Genomic DNA, 19,966 nt, shown 5'->3' on the forward strand with positions numbered 1-19,966 from the left:
CAGCTGAGAAATTACAGCCATCGCTAGCGCCAAGGTAACATGCATGCCTGTCGGACTCCCCTCGTAACTGCACAAACATTTCATTAACGTGCATTAACATTTTTATCACAAAAAAGCTTATTAGCCCATACATACCTACAAGCCACATATACTATTCTTTACATCACCTCACTCTCATTAACAAAGTAACTTTGCTATTTAAAATCATTTCTGGTAAGTACGCCCTAACAAAAAAAATTTCTAGTCTTCCCCACCTGCATTGCTTCTCTCAATTTTAAAACTCAACTGTGACTCGCAACAGAAATAACGACAAAAAGCGCAGCAGTCGTTGGACCGCGCAGACTCACCTGCAATGCCCGCTGCTCCCGGCTGAGCTGGCTGGAGTCGGCGTACAGCTCGGTCGTCACACACTTGAATCGATCACCTACATAACCAGCAGAGTTTGCGATCCTCTTGGCCAGCTTAGATGGCTTGGGTTTCAGTATTTTGCCATCAGCAGATTCTGCATCGTCGGCTCCATCTTTGGTATAGGTCTGGTTGGCATCAATGCTTGGCGGCACAGTCCCCATGCAGAATGGCTTTGCGTCCTCCTGCACCTTGCCAAAAGCCAGAGTTGGAGCATCACTCTCGTGAGCGCTTTCCAAGAAAACAGGCGAAGGCTGGACTGCCACTCTCTCCTTAGGCTGGCTCACAGATAAATCTTCTTTCCTTAAGCCGAACACTGATGAACTCTGGGCCTGCTTGAAATTATAGGTTTCGTGAAGATCATTATTTCTTCCAAACTCCTCTCTCATTACAATAAAATCTCTGTGCTGCGGCACTTGCTCTACCTTGTGCTTTGTAGGGTCATTAGTCTGATTACTGTTTTCTGTAGCAAAGCTGACTTTCGTTACATTTGCTTCAACTTTAGCCTCTTGCTCATCTCGCAGAAGGTCCGGAAAGAGGTGTTTGTCACCTTTTCCCGAGTTTTTACTGTGGCCAGAGCTCTGGTGCAATTTCACACTCTTGTCACCAGGCATTTCAAAATGGATCTTCCCGCCACTCTCTGGGAGATCTGGCAACCGGGTCCGCAGAGCTGGGTCCTCGTAGCGCACCCTCTCGTGAGACCGTGACCTCCTTTCTGCCTTTTCCTCCTTACTGATCTCCAAAGCTGAATGCTGCAGCAGCATGGGGTGCACCATCCCCACTTCCAGTGCATTCTGGTAGGTCATGAACTCCCCCCGCCCTGCTGGCAGGCTGTAGGGTAGGCCAGGTTTGGGAGCAAGGTGGGTGGGGTAGAGGCTGCCATTGGGCAGCAGGACAGGATGCGGATACACATGTCCTTTCCCATGGAGGGTGAGAGGGCTGATGGCTATCCCCTCCGGCACTGGGTATGGGAGGTAACTCCTGGAGTAGGGCAGAGGTGGGGAGCGAAATGCCTCATTGGGCGGCAGGAAGATGGGGCTGGAGGCCAGGGCAGTCTCACTTGCCTTGAAGTTGACTTCCTGGCCACAGGATTTGGCCACCTTACTGCTATGTTTCGCAGGGGTGGCGACAGGCTGCCCGACATGCTGTATAACCGACGCAGTGCTCTCTGCAGAGCTCCGGGCTGTCTTGGTGCAATCTGCGTTGGAGTTGGGAGCAGGCGACGCGGACGCCGGACGCCCTCCCACCGACACTGTCCCTGAAACACTGCCAACGACTGCCTCCGTGCCACCCATCCTGGGGCAGGAGGAGCTCCGCTGTTGTGGGATAACCCAGTCCAGTGCCTTGTTTTTCAGCTGGACATTCTTCCCAGCCTCCTCGCTGGGGCTGGGACCAGGAACGATCCATGAGGATGGTGCCGTGCTGATAATTTCAGGCCTGTAGATGGGGCAGCTGTTCCCAGGAGAAATAGATTCTTTCTGAACAATGTCACTGCCAGGCAAGTGTGTCCCTCCTCCTGCCCTTCCGTGCACCAGCACTGTTGGCATAATTTTCTTACCATGGTCTGACTTGCCAGCAATTTCTGCATCAACCACTTTCGCCGACAAGTCCAGTGGTTTGTCGGTGACATCTTTGGTTGGGGTCTGCTTTTCTAGGAGAGGGGGAGACCTGCTGTCCTTCCGGTCATGGCCAGCTTTCCGTGCATGAGGGGCAGATGGTAGGGGTGCCTCCCCAGCATCACTGCCTTTGGGAAGCTTCCCATTGGAGAGGCGAGATGGTGGAAATTCACCACCAACATTCACGTAGGGCTTTGGGAGGGTAACAGCGGAGGAGGGGGAAGTGGTGATCCTGGGAAAGTGTTTGTGGAAATCTGTGTAAGCATCCCCCACCTGGGTGGGCAGGGGAAGGCGGGGAGATGGCCGGGGCGAGTGCGGCAGCAGGAGAGCAGGATCTGCTGACATGTTGGCAGGGGCTGGCTTGGCAGCAGGGACCCGGGGCTGCTTGCTGCTCTGGATGTGGGGGTAGGCGTGTGTGTCAACAGGGTTGCTTGGGCTCACACCCATCTTCCACGACAAGCTCTTATCCGGACAGTGCACCAAAGGTGGGATTGCCGGTGAAGCCGAAGCAGTCGAGAGCCTCATGGGTGATGCCAGCGATGAAGGGATGTGGGGGGCAACGTAGTGGGAGGTTGGCAGGTATAAAAAACGTTCACCATTCGTACATACGGGGGAGTAAGCCAGGTGCTGTGGTAAGCTGTAGGTGGACTGCTGAGGTAGCAATGGCTTGTACATGTTCAACGAATACTTATTTGGTGAGTCAAGGAAAGGGTATATGGCAGGCGTTGCACCCTCCATATAGGGGTTTACCCAGGGGAGCCTTAGGTAACTAGCACCATTGACACCGAGGGGACTCTGCCTGTCACCCGCAGCTCGGTCCAAACCCAGTGTCTCCCCTGTTGGGACAGAGTTTTTTTGTATTCCAGGTGGTGTTTTGTATATAGCACTGAAGCCATTTGGGGCTTTTCCAGAGACAGCTGGACTTTCTACTGCTTCAGGGGGATTAGTCTTAAACTGTATCTCTGGATTTCTTTCAGGAGTAAATCCAAGGCCAGCTATCGAACTTGTAGCATCCCGTGATTTTTCCGAACCAAGTCCGCACAAGGTGGAATAGACAATACTACTGGGGACTCTGAGTCCTTCTCGCATGAGTCCAGACCTGTCCATACTCAGAGCTGCGAGACTGTCAATGCGATGTGCTGTGGTCGCATCCACCTTTACAGAACAAGAAGTATGTTACTTTCACATCTCACTAACATGACTACCACTCAAGCTACAGATAGATCACCATTTTGGAAGACAAACAGTAACAATGCAAACACGGTGTTTGTTCTGAAAATGGACAGAAGCTGATCACACTGGAAAACAGAGGAACAGGAACCTATGGAGCAATACATATGACACCGCAAATGTCAACACCAAACTCTCCATACCCAAAATTGAACAGCCAGAAATAAAGGTGTGAGGACCCAAGCAGCCAGAAATGGCCCAGAGACGATGCTTAGTAGCACCGCTCCTGGATGACAACAGGCTCCTCAGCCCCAGCCCTGCCAGAGCAAGTCCATGGATATGGACTGTGGCATGGATACCAGACAGAGAAGGGTGAAGTGTGTCTCCTCCTCCAGGACCTGTCCCTCCACCACAGCTCTGCTCCAGGGCTCACCATCACCATATGTTTCATGAGGCAAGACATCTGAGGATGCAGCATGAAGAAAGGTCTGCCATCAGATTTCCTTCCTACTTGCTGTTCCCCATGTAGTCTCAAAGAAAGAAAAAACCCACCAGCTTTGGTGAGACATTGATGCACTTAATGCTTACATGAACTATTCTTGTTACACGTGCTGGTATTCTGCATGACATTATTTGTAACAGCAAAATTAAGAATCTGACATCATACAACACCACACATCACAAAGCCAGCATCAAGAGATTAACAAGATAAATAAAAAAGCCCCAGTTCCACTGTTTCACAAAAACAATTCACACACATCCCCAAGCCTGCCAGAGCTGCAACAGTAAGGTGTTTTAATCATCTCCAAAGGGATCACATAGTATCAGCCAGAGGCAGAACTCAGGGTGGGGAGGACAGGCACAGATTCATCTGCAGCACGGAGCTTTTAACTGCTTACCATACTGTGATTCAGGTGATTTTCTTCTCTCAACTCCAGTCTGCTTTTCGGTGCATCGCCATCATTAACGGGAATTTTCCTATTAAATAACACAAATATACTACTTGAAAACATCCTGCGCATCTCAAATCAGTACAAGATTGTATCACCTCCATATTTTGATTTCCTTCAAGAAGTTCAATGAGACTGCACCCATGTACAGCGACTACTTTGAAAAGCAATGACCATTTGAAAATAAACATAAAGGATTTTGACACCAAGAACACACCAAGCACATCTCAGAGCAGCTTCTTCCAATGCAAGTGGTTTTCATCAAGATCTTCTCTTTTGACCTTTTCCCTTTTCTTTTTCCAAGGGGGGAATATCCCATTTTAAACATACCCCATTCATGTACCACCCATAAACACTGCTGAGGAGGAAATTAAAACACACACTAATATCATATGAACATGAACTCTTCCATGCTAAAGAGGGAGCTGCACATCTGTACCATACCAGTGTTGCAGCACTGGGAATTGTTATCACAGAAATCACCAATAAAGAATATACCTTAGTGTCAAATTTCAAATCCCAGGGATAAAAGTCGCTGACATGCAGCAGAAGGGAAGTTTCAGTACTACCCAAAAGAACTCCTTTCAATCAAAGCGCTTAAAGGCACCTCATCACCATAAAGCAAAATTGTGATTTTAAGGCATTTGTTTTTTAAAAAGATCCACCTTTCCTGCAAATAGCACATAAAATTATTATCCTTAAATAACTGGGAGGAAAGTGGGGAGGAAGGGTGAGAAAGCAAAGTGAGACACTTGGCCATTTTCCTTTAGCTTATGTTTGCAAATAGTATTCCCTGCAAAGACCAAAAACTTTCCCCAGCTTTTTGGAGGCTTTTCACACAACAGTAAGGACAGGGGCTGAGAAAACAGAAAACACTAAAATGACACAAAACTGGCACAGAGAACCATAGGCGTATCTGCAGCTTCTGTTCAGCAACATTTCTCTTTTTTAAAAAAATGAGATTTAAGGGAAGAGGACACCAGCCAGTGCCTGTGTCACCCCAAGGAAAATTACTAAAGACAGTAATTTTGATCATCGATTGAGTTATATTCAAGAGAAGAAAGTGGGGGAGGAGAAATTCACTTGTGGGAGACAGAAAGGCCACTACTGATCCTATTTCACAAGACAAGCTGTTGGTCCGAAGGCAGGGAATGCCAAGACACAGGCAAGGACAGGAGCTGGAGGCAGGAGCTCCTCTGCCTCAAAAAGTCAACACAAGAACACGTACTATTTGGTTTAATTCCCCTTCACAAATATAAAATAATAAATTAATTATAAAAGCACATTCAGAGGCCGTTTTAGGGAGTAATCTCTTTAAAGGGTGTCCCCACTTCACTGACCCAGGTTGCCCGTTAAATAGTACATCGGCATCTGTTCTGCTGCTTTCAGGCAGGTCTTGTTTCTCTCCCCTTGCCCTCCCCTCCAAGCTGGGCTGATCTCTATGCAAGGTGGCAGCTATCTGCTCCAGTACGAGGGAAGCGAGCAAACTCTGAGACCTCACTCTGCAGAATTACAGTGTGGTTTAACTTGCCAGAAGCTTAAATATTTACCTGTCTTCATTAATTCCACACATGCGGACCCTTTCATTGCTCATCCAAGTATGAACATTGCCATATAGGGGCGTTGCAGAAAGCATGACGTCTTCTTAAAAATCAACGCTTTTCTTCACAGTTTTATATTCTATTTAAAAGGAAAAAAAAGAAAAAGGAAAGGGAAAAAAAGTTGAGCAGATTTGTCTAGGAGGAAGTGCAAACATCACGGCGGAGCAGCCAGCCTCCCTCCAGGTAATTAATAATGAATGTAGGATTGGTGTGGGGAGTGAGCTGCCTACATTAACCGCTAAGGGAGATACCCGGCAATGAAGGAGCAAATTGAGGGCATTTATAGGTCAGAGGAGATGGATCTTTTCCCCAGTGCACATCCAGAAAATTAAGAATCATTCCAGGCTATCAACAAATAAAAGTTTCTCCGCAGCATTTCACTTCCACAAGAAGTGACTCAGCTGGCCAAGTACACACCAGTCTGCAAATCCTCATCTCACACCGACTGAAGGAAGGAGGGAGACCTCATGTGCTTGGGGGAACACGTGAAATGGCCACAGGCACTCACCAAAGCCCTGCATAAGGAACACACAGGAGAGCATCGCAAGAACAACCACATCCTGTGTGTATTAGATATGCTGATCGCTGATAAGGCTTTTACATGAGGACTTAAAACTGAAGAGACGCTGCTACAGAAGGGATCTAAATAAAAACCTCCCATTTCGCGTCTGCACATGACTAACTTGGAGAAAGGGGTTAAAAATAGTAAGTGGGTTGGCGAGCTCCCCACCCCTTGATTTGATTAAGCGCGGAGCCCTGGTGGCTTCTGCATCGGAGCTGCTGTTGCTGCTGCTGCTGCTGCTGCGAGTGCTCTCAGTAATTCAATGATGCCTGCTCACTCCAGGGAAAGAAATCATTAGCGGGCTCACTGGAGAAGTATTAGCAGTCCAAGAGGATCGGCACCATGTGCAGCCGGAGAGGCAGGTGAAAGGTAACCACATACTCGCGTCCAGTGGCAGAGAGGGAAAGACTTTTCCTTCCCTCTACCTTGCCTAATGCCACCTCCGCTCGCATTAAATTCTAGTTTGCGGCATGAGCGAAGTGTCAGGACAAGCTGCGTTTTATTAACAGGATTATCGCGGTGCATGATTTATTCCAGTGCAAGATTTTAATTGCTCTTCGGAGGTTGAGTCGTTTCTTTTGACTGAGCTTCAGCCTGCATCCTGCTGCTAAATGCTGGGTTAATAAGTAGGGGGAGCCTTTAATGCACAGGATATCCCTCAGCTCTTCCTCTCTCACAAAAATAGAAGCCTTTAAGCAGGAGGCATGATACTCCTTTTTCACACACACACACACACACACACTCAAGCCAGTAACAGGCGATTGACCACTGGGAGTTTAATGCCTAAACTTCTCCCAAAGCGTCCATGCTTCTCCAGCAAACTCATTTCCTTTGTCAGGCTACAAAATATGCAAATGATCACTTTGGTATTTAATGGGGAAGAAGCCCAGATTGGGCCTTTAACACAATACTTCACACACGTTCAGAGAGGTTTAAGAACTGAAACGGCAGGAAAGCCTTGTTCCCCAACACTTTCTTCTCCCCTCAGAGAGGCCTTTTGTGCAAAACTCCACGTCTGGAACAAATGTATATTAATGAAACAGCATGTTGACCCTCCTCTCTCCACAACGGTTAGCTTTCCCTAATGAAGTCCGCACAAATCGCTGTGAGGAAACAAAAATCCGTGGAGATTTGATACCGCGCTATCATTCAAAAGGAGTTATTTCACTGGAAAGACGCTTTCTGGACAGATTTACTGGTTTCCAGATGTGCCGCTCATAATATTTTCAATAGAGGCAGCAGCAGCATGGAGAGAGTGATTTAGGGTTTTATGTAAGGTTAGTAGCCACCCGGTGTGCTGCCTCATCTGTGGGAGACGGACACTGGCTCTGAGAAGAGTCTCGGTGGCATATGGCCCTGCTCCCTGTGCCCCCTTTTCCCCTGGGGCCACGTGAGTTCAACCCACGCTGCTTCTCGCCTGTGCCTGCCTGGTACCCGCCTGGTTTCCTCGGTGGAAGTGTATCATTAAGATAAGGCTCTGTGCCTGAATTAGAGCCCATCAATCCCCTGACACGTGCAGATAGCGAAACGCTGAAGTTGCATGGAGGGCCGAGAGCTTCCCCAGCTGCAGTGGGTAATCTGGAGGCCCCATATCCCATCACCACCACCAGACCAAGGGCAAAGCCCGCCAGGTTGCAGGGAGGTGGTGGGATGTCCTGGAGCCTCTGGGCAGGTCAGAGCCCACACCCCTGATGGGCCGCCAGCACCTTCCCCAAAGCCGCTCCTTGTTGCTGTCCACCCTGGGTGCGCCTGTGTGCAGTTATAATCATCGCCGCCCTGATGAACTTCTTGTGAACTGTTTAAAAGTGGAGGTCTGCTGAACGAGCAGCGGCGCCACTGACAGCCATAATTTCATTGCAACAAGCAGCACACTTTTAACTCTTCGCACACCCCGTCCCTGCCCCTCCTCTCTCTCCCCACAGGAGCTGCCCGTCGGGGATGCTGGCTCGCAGGGGACTCCAGCGGCTCGGCCAAACGCCAGCAGCTCCTCAAACCCTCTGCGCTGGAGCGACGACGGCGGGGGCGTGAGGGGGCACCGCACCTATTTATACTCTGCTTCCGCGGGGGCGGGCACAGCCGGCCCCGTTATGCAACCTCGACGGCAGGCTGAGCGCCCCAGCGCACGGAGAAAACCGAGGACACGGTTCTCTTTTCCTCCCTCCCTCCCTCCTCCTCGTCCTCCCCGCCCGTCACCCACCGGGCCACCGTCAGCGCGCTCCAGGGCGCCGCAGCCCCCCCGGCTGCCCCCGCTGCGCAGCACGGCGGGGCGCGGACCGAGGCTCGGCAGCCGGAGCGCTCACGGCATTTCCTCCGGGAGGTGTCTGGCCGATAAAGCCATTTGCGGCTAAATATAGACAGTGATGCACGGAGGAGGGAGGGAGGGAGGGAGGCGCGGGGCTGTTGGGGGGGGGTTGATGTGAGACGCGCAACGCACACGCCGTTCCGCAGCGATGCCGCCGTGTGAAACCAGTTGTGAGAAGCGCCTGCAAGCACTAACCTGCCTCCCGGGGTGCCGTGCCGAGCCGAGCCGAGCCGAGCCCTGCCGGGAACTACACGCCCCACGCTGCCCGCGCTCTGCCGACCCCGCGCCGCAGAGGCAGGCACAGACACACACCGCGCTGATTAAAAAGGGAAACGTTTGGGTCTCCCTCGCAACGTCAACAGACTTTTGGCAGCCATTGACGCCAGCAGCAGCAAAGTTTTGTTAACAGGCTCCTGGCGTGGAAACGAGAAAAACCCGATGCCCGCGGGGAAGGGGAGAAGGAGGAGGAGGAAGACTCCGCTTCTCCGCGTCTCCGGGGGAAATAGGAGGGGATGGCATCGCCACCCGGGCGAGAGCAGCCTCCTCTTGCCCCCTCCCCCCCAACCTCGTGACCCCGAGGTGCCCGGCGGCGAGTTTGAGAGGTGAAAGTCTCAGCGGGGAGGGAAGGGGTGAAGGCTGGCGGGGGGGGTCGGAGGAAGCCCGGCGGGGCCGCTGGCTGCAGTGAGCCAGGAAGCGGGGCGGGAGGAGAATTGCAGCGGCGCACGAGTTCCCTTTTGGCGCCTTTACTCTTTTCCACCTCCGAGCTCCGCCTGGCAGCCCGCCAGTTTCCACTGCACAAGCCACGGAGCCGGCAGCGGCAGCGCAGCGGCAGCCGGCGGGGAGGGCTGCGCGGAGTACAAAAAAAAAACCTCTGCGAGCGCCGATGGCACCAACGGAGCGGCAGGCGCTTCGGCAAACAACAGGGCCTTTCGGATATTAAAAATGATGCTATAAATTACGCGGCTCTGATCCGTCCCCCACATCACCTCCCCCCGCCGCCCGGTTCCAGGCCAGTGCAAGGATCATTTCTAGATTTGTGAAAATCCCTGAGAGAGAAGTGAAAAGCAATCAGGGACTCGTAGCGATCTACTTCGATTAGCCCTCAGCTCCGTTCATCTGGAGCTTGATTTAAAGGGCAGCTCTCGCACGGTATTTATAAGCTTAAATACAGGCTGATGCTTATGAGTGTGTTTAGGTACCTCGTTTATCTTGTACCTCCGACTTACATATTTACGAGTTACGAAAACAACGAACCGTTCCACGGCTAGAAAGGAGGCTTTAGAGACACCGTATTGCTGCACCGTTTACAATGGGCCGTATAAAGCTCTGGCAGCAACCAGCGATCTAATACTAGACAAGTGTTTAAAGAACAGGGTTGGCTGCGCTTTTCATATATACATAAATATAAAAAAAAATTAAAAGTAGTGTTGGTTATTTTTTGCAATCTCCACACGGCATCACCGCTAGTGACACGTTTTGTAAACCAGAGGAGGAAGCTTCAGACTAAGTAGCCGCCGCACGGATCCGCGGATTAGAGAAGAAGTTTGACCTTTACCCGGGACGTGTGGCATTTCATTTAACCATAAAGCTAAGCACAATGCGCCAGCGAGATCGCTAAACCGATTTAAAATACATATTGAGTCATGCACGACAGTAGTGCATCTCGGTTTAGGCAGCGTGCAGGCAGCGCAAAGGGGTCTGCGTCTATTTTAAGGCTCCTGCCGCAGCTACCTCCTTCGTTTCTGTGTCCCCAGTGTTTCCCCCCCCCCCCTCCCCCCCGCGGCTCCCACAGCGTCACGTGTCGAGCAGCGACCGGGACTTTCTGCCGTGTAAACACGACGCGGCGGAGCCGACCGAGGGCAGCCGTGCCGCCGAGCCAGCGTCAACACCCGCACCAGCACCCGCACCAGCGGGGCATCCTGCCCGCCCCGGGCACCGCTACCCCGAGCTGCGCCAGGCTCCGGCCCGACGGAGACACCCCCGCCCGCAGCGGGGCTCCAGCGGGGGCGGCCCGAGGGAGCGGCGGCCCCCGCGCCCCCTCCGTCACGCCCTGGACCCTGCACAGACAGCGCTGCGCCGTAGCGGCAGCGGCGCGTTCCCCTTTTCCCATATGCTGCGAGGCGAATCATCGCATCGCTCTCAGCGCCGGCGGCAGTCAAAAAAGGGGGGGGGGGGGAAGTTTTCAATTAATGATAAGCCTAGGAACTGGGGAAGGGGACGGGTGAGGAGGGCAATGAGGGAAAGTTAAAATGGCTGGCGATCCTTCAAATAACCCTGGCTGCCTTCTCCCGGAGTCCACACGGCACTGGCCTGCCGCGGAGGCCTGGGGGAAGACCGGGACCCCTAGATCACTCGCCGGTGCGCCCTGGGGGCCAAGGCTACCTTGGAGGGCCAAGGCTGCCTCGGAACACGGCGATGGCCAGATCTGAAGGTTACGGGATATTTGCATTGCGGGGCACTCGCTCCAATCCCGATTCCCCTCCCCCACTCCCTCCGATTAAAACACATCGAAGGAGTGCGACAGAGAGACTGCAAAGGCTCCCACACACACAACGCGCTGAGGCGAGGCGGCTGGTACCCAACTTTGAGGCATCACTGCATGAAGGATTTCCCAGGGATTCGCGGGGAACACGGCCCCCTCCACTGCACTGGCAGCTCCGCACCACCACTACAGCGCCCGCCCCCGCGGCCCTCCCTCCGGCGCGGGCGATGTCTCCGTCCCCCCAACCAGGGCACGCCGCGGTGGCGGGCGGGCTGCTCACTCCGGGGGGGCCGGGGGATTCCTGCCGCCGCTCTGGCCGTGCCGGGAACAAGGCAGCCGGAGGAGGCGGTATTGGAGGAGGGAGAGAGCCGCAAACTGGCTCAGTCGCAGGAACCCCCGGGCTCCCGCGCAGACGGGACCCCCCGGCGAGAGCCTGGGCTCCCTCCTTCGCCCATCCGCCGCGGCATCTCCCTACCCAGGCCATCCGCGCCATTTTAGACACACACACACACAGACACACATACGCTCACTCACTCGCACACACGCGCACGGGAGCGAGGTTTCCGCTGCTGCTGCCAGAGACAACAGGCAGCAGCCGAGCTCGGGCTGCGCAGGAGGAGCAGCGGCAGCAGTGGGAGAGGGACGGACACACACACACGCAAGCACACACACCCACGCACCACGGGCCAGGCAGAAATGTGAATTTCAGGTAATTTAAGGCCGCATTCCCGGCGCGGGGAAGGAAAAGTGCAGGCCTGCTCCCCCCCCCCCCCCCACCTCCCCCCAGCCCATTAACCCGCCGCGCACTCGGCAACCCGGGAGCCCTTCATTGTTGCCTTTATTCCGTATGGCTTTTGCTTTCCAGGAGGGGGATAGAAAGAAAAAAAGAAAGGGGGCCGTGGTGGGGAGGAAGAAAAAAAAAGGAAAATACCACCAAGCCAGCCCCATTCCCCCCCACTCGTCCCCCATTGTTCGACCGCGGGAGGCTGGGCGAGTGCAGCGCCACGGGCTCGCCATTAGCCGAGCTCCACCGAGCCCCCCCTGCTCCAGTAGCTCGGGAAACTTAAGAGGCGATGGGGGAGAACCCCCACAACAATGAATACAAATGTCCCATCGCTCCTGCGACAGAGTTGGGAGAAGGCCTGCGCTCACTTCCGCAGTCTTAACCTTGCAGAAATACCAGAGCACGGCCCCCCGTTTCCTTCCCCCAGCCCCCACCGCACCCCCGGGGGGTGGAGTGATTAATGGGACGTACGCCCTTGGTTTCCCTCCGGCCACCCCGGCACATCGCTCCCCAGCGCGGCACGCTGGGCGGGGCGGCCCCCCCACGCATCCGTCGGGGACGTTGGGAGATATTGATCACGGTCGACTTCATTTTGCATAACTGCGGCTGACAGGGCCTGTGGTTGCCTCATTTACGGAGCAACAGCTTCGCGGGGCTGATGGATGGGGCGCGGCTCCCTCCGCTCCTCGCAGCACCTCCCCTCCCTCCCCGCAGCCCCGCCGAGGGACGTCGGCTCTGCGCCTCATGCAGCAAATGGCCGGGGCACAACAGGGAAATATTAAACTTAGGTGCCTCCGTCTCTCGTTTTACCGAGCGAGGCCGGCCTGGAAACCTCCCGCTCCCCGCAGGGCTTTGTCTGCACAGGCACGGCGGGGCCGGGCTCGGGACACGGGGACCCTCACCGGCCGTATGTAAGAAAAAGTGCTTGGGGAAGTTGGAGCTTTTTCCTCTTTTTTTTAATTACTTCCTCCTCGTCCCAACAACAAACAAACAAACAGCTCGGTTTCTGCTGAACAATGCATAAAAATTAGCCTCGCCCCAAAGTTTATGTCGGGGTTTATGGCGCTAACGTTTCTCTTTAATGGGAAACGCTTTCCCGAGCACTTCTGGAAAGCGCTGACGAGTCCTCGCTTACGAAAGCTGCATTACGAGCACCTCGACTAAACGTCTCTGTAACTCCCTGTCCCGACTTCACATCACCTTATCCAGACCCTTTAGGGGACAATGTCCAGGGTGGGCACAGCCAGCGCCAAGCACCGCTCGTCTCGGCGTGCGGAGAACACCGGGGAGGGAAGAAAAGGAAACCCAACAGCAACGTTCAGTTTTCCCGTAAGAAATTATATTAATAATTTTTTTTAAAAAGTAAGAAAAAGGAAAAAAATAAAAAGGACACAAAGTTGCCCGTGGCGGCAGAACCCCGACGGAGAAGAGGGCAGAACGGAGGCCGCCGCCGGCCCTGCCTTCCCATCCCGGCGCTTCGCACCGAAACAAAGCAGCGAATCAACTGCGATGCAGATGGGCGGCTATGAATTTTTTGCTGCTGCTTAAAGCTTTAATTACTCGTTCTTGATCCGTGGGACTACGACACGACACCGCCAAGGTTAAAATGCCCTGAACAGCTCTGAGCAGATGTGAACGAGTTGGCAGACGCGCAAATGAGGTCTGCCTCTAAGCATGATAACAAGTGACTAATACATTGCATATCGCTGAAAGAAAATTATTTTTCTCTAATTTGCATTAGCTTTTTTTTTTTTTTAACGCCGGCGACATTCCCTCCTCAGAGGCAGCAGCATAATCCTGAAAATACTGCTCCGTGACTTTAAAAGATTTGGAAGGAAGCAGCGATTGCCAGTGTTTTGGCTATGCAAGTGTTTTGGCTATGCAGGCTTGTTTATCTTTCCGCCTTTGCTCCAAGGCGAAACTAGTTTCGCAAGCAGTATTCTTGCAGAAAAATGGCACTTGTCATATAAAACACCAGTTTATAGGAATTGATGCTAAAATTGTTGAATGACTACTGGTGTACTTTTGCCACTAATAGCACAGCGTAATCCATAAAGGACCAAGGGGACAGTCCAAGGCCAAAAGAGAAAAAAAAATAATAGATTGCCTGGAGAGAAATAGATAAAGACAACCCATCGACTAACAGGGGGGTGAGGGAGGAAATAAACACCTCCCCTTCTTACCTGCTTTCCACCACAGGGCCGCCTCATCAAAAAGACCATAGTATGTGGAGGTCACTTACTATATAAAACAGCGATTCTCGCAGGTAGCGAAATTATGTCAAGTACAAATATAGGCCAGAACCCAGTTCTCCAAGTTCCCTTGACTTTCCAGAGGCTCTTCTGAAAGGACCAGGAGGAGATCACTCTGGGTAACAGAGCAAACTTCAAGAACAGACAGCATTTTATATCCTACGTTCAGACGACAAACCGAGGGGCTTAGGTAGAAGAGGCTTTGAGCAGAAAACAGCCGCTCAGGCAATTTATGCACGAAGAGTTTTTCACTGAAGACCTACTCCAGGGGTCCCTGCACGTCCAGGTTATCAGGGGTCGCGTACTGCCATCTCAAGCGATGACAACTTCTCTTCTGCCTACACGTGTTTGGGAGGAAAACACGCTGCCAGCCACCGCACCACACCGTGCCCGAGGCCAGCGGCGGCTCGGAGCGCGGCTGCCCTCTCCTCCCGCAGGGCTGCCGGAACGTCTCGCGCGCCGCTCCTGCAAAGTCACCGGGTCCGGCACAAACCCGCCGCCGGGAGGGATTTCCCAGCGCCGGGGCCGGGCACGGAGCCGGCCGCTCCTCCCGCTGCCTCCTTGCGCTTGTAAATCAAGCGGAGGAGGAAAGGGGGGTCGGAGGAGGTGGGGGAGACTCTTCTCCCCGCCCAGCGGCGTTCGCTGAAGCGACGCGGCGGGCGTCTGGGGAGCGAGGCAGGGTACCCCTCCGCAGCCCGGAGATGCCCGCGGAGCCCCAGGGCGCCGGGCGGTGCCTCCGGGAGCGGCGGGGCGGCCCCGGAGCCGCTCCGGCCGCAGCGAGAGCTTTTGTGTGCGAGTGCCGGCGAGGCGCGGGCTTTTCGCGCTCCAACAGCTGTCACATTATTTGCACTGGCTGTAAACAGCCTTCGCCTTCCCCCTGCTCCCCGCTCCTTGCCACAGAGTTAAACCCAGGCTAACAATCCCCAGTTAGAGATCAAACCAACAACAGCAGCATTGTGTCTGCCTTCATTGCCTTACCATCAACTACTGCAGCTGGTTTATTCGAAACAAGGAACACCCTCTACCCACCTCCCCCGCGCCCAGGGGCCAGAAACGTGCTTGTTCCCGGGGGCTGGCCAGGGGGAGCCGCGCTGCTCCGGGGGGTTTCTGCGGGCCGGGGCTGGAGGTGCTGCTCCGCCAATGCTGTGCCGGCGGGGTCCAGAGCACCGCGGGGCCCCGAGCACCGCGGGGCTCTCCCCCAGAGCGGAGAGGGTTTTCCAGTCAGCACTCACGCCGACGAAACGCCTTCAGTCAGAACTTGAGCTCTCAGTCTGGCTTTTGGGAAGGGCGAGGGGGAACCCCGCTGTCGCCGGGAAAAGCCGCGCCTGCAGCTGCGTGGCGCCCCGCGGCACACGGCGAGCTCGCCCCCGCGGCGCGCCCCCGAGCAGCCCTTCCCCGCCAAAGTCGGGCTCTCCCCAGTCCCTGCCCGGCCGCCTCGCACGGAGCCGCCGGCGGCAGCGTCCGACCTGCTACGGCAGCGAACCTCCCGCCGAGGGGCCCCTCCGCCACCCCTGCCCCGGGGGGTGAACCCGCAACCCGCCGCGGCCTCGGCCCCTCCGCGCAGCCGGTCGGCCGAGACGCGCTTCCACCAAGGTCAGCCCTTTCCCTCGTAAGGCAAGGGGAGAAAAACATGCCAATAACCTAAAGCACGACTCCAGCTTCCCTCACGATACAACCAGCTGGCAGCAAAGAAGTGCACTGCACACTCTCTCAGTGGGCCTTTTGTTGGGCACAGCTGGAATTTGAATGTAAATCCTCATACCTCTTTCCCTGCCCTTACTTACTTTTACATCAGCAGCAAAGTTAGAGGATAGGTGGAATTTACTTTGCAGAAGCAAAGGGAAAATAATTCTGTTCGAGGCAACCTTTTCTGTGCCCAGTCTGACTCCTCACATTACCCAAATTATGCATCCTTAAGGGAAAACCAAGACACAAGAACTTTCTCTGAAATTTGTGTCCCACACAGACTCATGAAGAGGCTGCTGGAGTTAACTTTCTAGGTACCTATATGCAGTTTGGCAGCCAGTACCAGTAAGGAAAAACAGCTGATTTTATTGGAAGCATGTCTCCATCTTGGCCTGACTCCTGCCAAAGGGCAGCACTCCCCAGGCAGGTGAGGTGCTTCACACCAATGTGGTAAGTCTCCAATCGACTTCTGAATCTGATTCACTGACCAAAGATGCTGGTATGTACTCACAGGTCAGTATCATCGACTATTCATTGCGTATACGTAGCTAGAAATCTGCTGGCCTGGTAAAAACCACTGCTAACAGAACAATGTCAGCAAAGGCTGCAACACAGTCTTGTGAGATGGGCAATTCGTGCCTACTGAGGCTCTTTCAGCACAAAGGCTTTTAGAGGAAGAAGAGAGAGAAGGGGGGAAAAAAGGAGGGAGGGCTCTCGTGTTTCAGGGCTGCTGTCCCCTGGGAACCAAGAACCAAGTGTAGCTTCAATCAAATGCTGACTTCTCCTCCGGGAGCTCAGTAGGAAACCTGATCTCAGTAGCTCATATCTGCCTCCATGCATATAGGCTAGGTTTTCTTTCATACCAGCAATTTGTATAAAGAGGGGAGCCAAGACAGTTTATTGCAAACGAGATCTCACAGTAATGGATCTAGAGAGATATTTCTGTAGCTAAAATAAGACAACCTTCAGCCACCTGCTCAGGGCAGGCCGCACCGCAGCCGCCTCCAGCTCCGCACGCACAGCTCCGCTGTGGGCGCCCCTGGCACTGCACGGCACAGCCTCCCACGCATCTCCTCAAGCCCTGCATCCTCCCCAGCTGGCAGCAGCCGCCCTGGGTTGGGTTTTTGTGCAATGCCAGGTTACACTTCCATTAAAACGTTTACCCTGGGAGATCACTTCCTGCTTGCAAGTATTGTTCCGGCTTCCCCTGCTGCTCCCAACTTTAGCCAAGAGCTATTTGTCTCCTCACGCAGTGCAGTGTGGAGACCCCAGGAAGCATTCACCCCTGCTGACAGGTCCTGGACTGCCATGGCACAGCAAAGCACAGCACAGCACAGGAAGTCTGTGGGGGAAGGCAGGCCAGTCCTCCAGGCAGAGCTCCACATAACTTCACACTGGGCTTCTTAATTCTGCACGGGACTTTGCTAATCCACTTTGTGCCAGGCTACTGAAATGGGAGGAAAGGAAAACACTGCACAGGGAGCATGGCCAGGCCAGAGCAAGGTGAGCCTGGAGGACCACAGATTGTGGGAAGGGCTTTTCACAACACCCAGCTCAGCCTCCTACTGCTGTGGGCAAGCTGCAGGCTTAGAGCACAGCCCAGCACACTGAGGCGTGGGAGCAAAGGGGATTGCCTGGGGATCAGAGATCCCTGCAGGATCTCTCCATAGCTGGGAGCTTTCACACGGAGAAAGTTTGGCTCAGGGAGGGAATTTACACTTAGAAGAGGAGCTCAGCCCATCCCTTCTTGTGCCGTTAACAATTTCTCTGTGAATTTCAAGGAGAGCTGAGAATATGCGGTTCACTTCTCTGTCCCTACCTGTCATCATAGGCAAATGCCATACTCAAGCCATGACTAAACCAGGCCCACAAAGATCTCTCAACCCTCCAAGAGACTCCCAGCTACAATGCCACCCACTGCTGGGGAATGCAGGGGAAACACAGCAGTGGGTGAGGGACAGGCAGCCCCAAGGCACCTGGTCCACATAAGCACAAGGACAGCCACCAGGACTGCCCCAGGCATGGAGTCTGTTCTCTGTTCAAGTACAAGTGTATTCCTCTTTCCTATCAACTGTGGCAAGTACCAGCTACTCCAATACTTCCATGAAGGTAGAATTCTAACCTTTATAACAGTGGATATAGGCGCAAATGTCTTGTAATATGCAAATACTGAAAGACATACAAGAACTCTAGGTTAGGTATTCCCAAGAACTAAATGAGCACTTGAGGCAAGGGCAAAAGCTACTCCAGCTGAAAACGAAAACCAAAACACATTCTGAGAAAGAACAGTCTGACTGGCAGACTGCAACCCACTGTGGGCCATCTAGAGGTGCATGGGGAATGACCCTGCACACAACGCTGTGTTGGTGCAGCTCCTGGACATGGGAGATTGCCCTGAGGACAGCAGGAGCCACAAAAAGGAGAGCATGTTTGCTGGGAGCACTCTCGCCCCTCCTGGCCAAGGAGCGGGCAGAGGAAGCACAATGCCAGGCTTTCCCGGTGCAGGCTCGGTCACGGAGCACAGCCTCAAAACCTCCCCCTTTCCCCTGTGCTCTACTGAACAGACTCAGCTCTTTATATGAGCCATTCCCAGTGTGGCTGGTGGATTCTGCGCTTTCCACTTTAATTGTCTTATCCAAATAAAGCTTTGTTTTCCTTAGCACGACAATCCCAACATTCAGGCTGAGATTTTCATTGGAGAGAGGAGATATTTTGTTCTCCGATTGTTTAGGGAGTCAGAGCTTACATGGAACAGCCCTGCCTTGTGTGCCTCTGCTCACAATGGGGTCTTTGCAGTCCCAGTCTCCATCAAGTAGATTCATTTTCCTGAGTGATCAGGATGAGAATCATGTTTCTCTCAATTTCATAGCTTTCCAAGTCTACCCTAGAATTTAACAAGTCTTTTAGTTTGCACATAGACAATAAATTTAGTTTAATTTAGCTTCCGGTCTTTAATTTTAGCAGGTCTTCTTTTTGCATGCAAATCAATACGGCAATTACCATCTAAAAGCTCGCCCAGCCCTAGGTCAATGTAAATTGATCATTGTCCGCCTTTTACAAAATAACACCGGGAGTCTGTGGTGCATAATGAGATTATACTGGAAACTGTCTTTCAGATCACAAATTATGTTTCATGCTGTCAGGATCTTCTCCAAGCGGACTTCCGTGCATGTCTAATCACACAGCATCAAATTTGTCAGCTCATGAGGTAGGTTTGGGGTACACAGAGTGAAGGGAGAGTCCCAAGTAATTCCGACAACAGTTGCAGAAAACAGGCGGGCGGGTACAGAGGTGTGCTCTCACTCGCTAACTTTTCTAGCAGTGGAATAGAGGAAGGGAAAAAAAGTATCTGCTCAGCCAAGAACTGCTGTCCAGCAAACAAGGAAAACTGAATTCCCTGTTGAAAAGCAGCAGAACTTTCCTAAAGCCACATTTGCAAGGAGTTCTTGGCCTCCTCCTTTCCATCCCCGCCTTATCTGCTCAGCCATTCAAAGGAGCTTTGGCTGCCTGCTCCGGAGAACCCCCTACGAAGGATGCACTCCCCTGGCAGAGACATCCCTGCCCACCGCAGCCTGGGGACCTGAGCGGGTCGGGTCAGAGGGAAAGGTCGCTTCGGAGCAGCGGCGGCTGTAAGCCGGTTGGTTCCCTGAAAGGCCAGAGGATTAACGGGATCTGCTCACGGCCAGGGGAACTCCCCCTGCCTGCAGTCCGAGCCTCCGCACTGCCTCCGGCACACACAGGCGATGCAGCCAGCCAGCGCTGCTCAGCAGAGTTAACAGGGGTGAGTCCAGCTCTCCATGCCACTGATCAGGTTATTGCAAAACCAAAAACAGGGGAGCAGGCCCACTCAGGCCATCAGTTATTTCTAAAGCAACATCAGCCTAACGAGGAAGTATTAAACTCAGCTTCATGCTGCTCTAAGCTTGCACTAAAACTGTTGATCTATTTGTGGTGTTTGAGGGAAAAGACAGTGCATCACACATCACCCGTGCAACCCAACTATGGTGCAGCCAAAGCCCAGACTTCTGTCAAGACATGAAGAAATCACAGATCACCTGTCCTCCATACCAAGCACTGATTTACTCCAAGCTATATTTACTCTGAGAGCAACGTGGCTGCTAGAGCTACGACCGGAATGGAGCAGGCCTTTTGCCTG

General features: G+C 53.3%; 1 protein-coding gene across 7 annotated transcripts in view; it reads right to left on the bottom strand.

The window, feature by feature from the left end:
- BCOR (BCL6 corepressor) overlaps positions 1-19,966 on the bottom strand; it is an 83,002-nt gene that overhangs the window by 34,423 nt on the left and 28,613 nt on the right. For all 7 annotated transcript variants that reach the window (XM_071565506.1, XM_071565497.1, XM_071565533.1 and 4 more), the window contains exons 2-4: positions 5,692-5,821; positions 4,091-4,169; positions 348-3,176 (exon numbers count right to left, since the gene is read on the bottom strand). In XM_071565506.1, coding sequence (XP_071421607.1) covers positions 348-3,176; positions 4,091-4,169; positions 5,692-5,777 — 2,994 coding nt within the window. In that variant the 5' untranslated portion in view covers positions 5,778-5,821. The remainder of the gene's footprint in view (positions 1-347; positions 3,177-4,090; positions 4,170-5,691; positions 5,822-19,966) is intronic.

Source organism: Pithys albifrons, chromosome 1 (assembly GCF_047495875.1).
Source record: "Pithys albifrons albifrons isolate INPA30051 chromosome 1, PitAlb_v1, whole genome shotgun sequence".
NCBI classification, from domain to species: domain Eukaryota; kingdom Metazoa; phylum Chordata; class Aves; order Passeriformes; family Thamnophilidae; genus Pithys; species Pithys albifrons.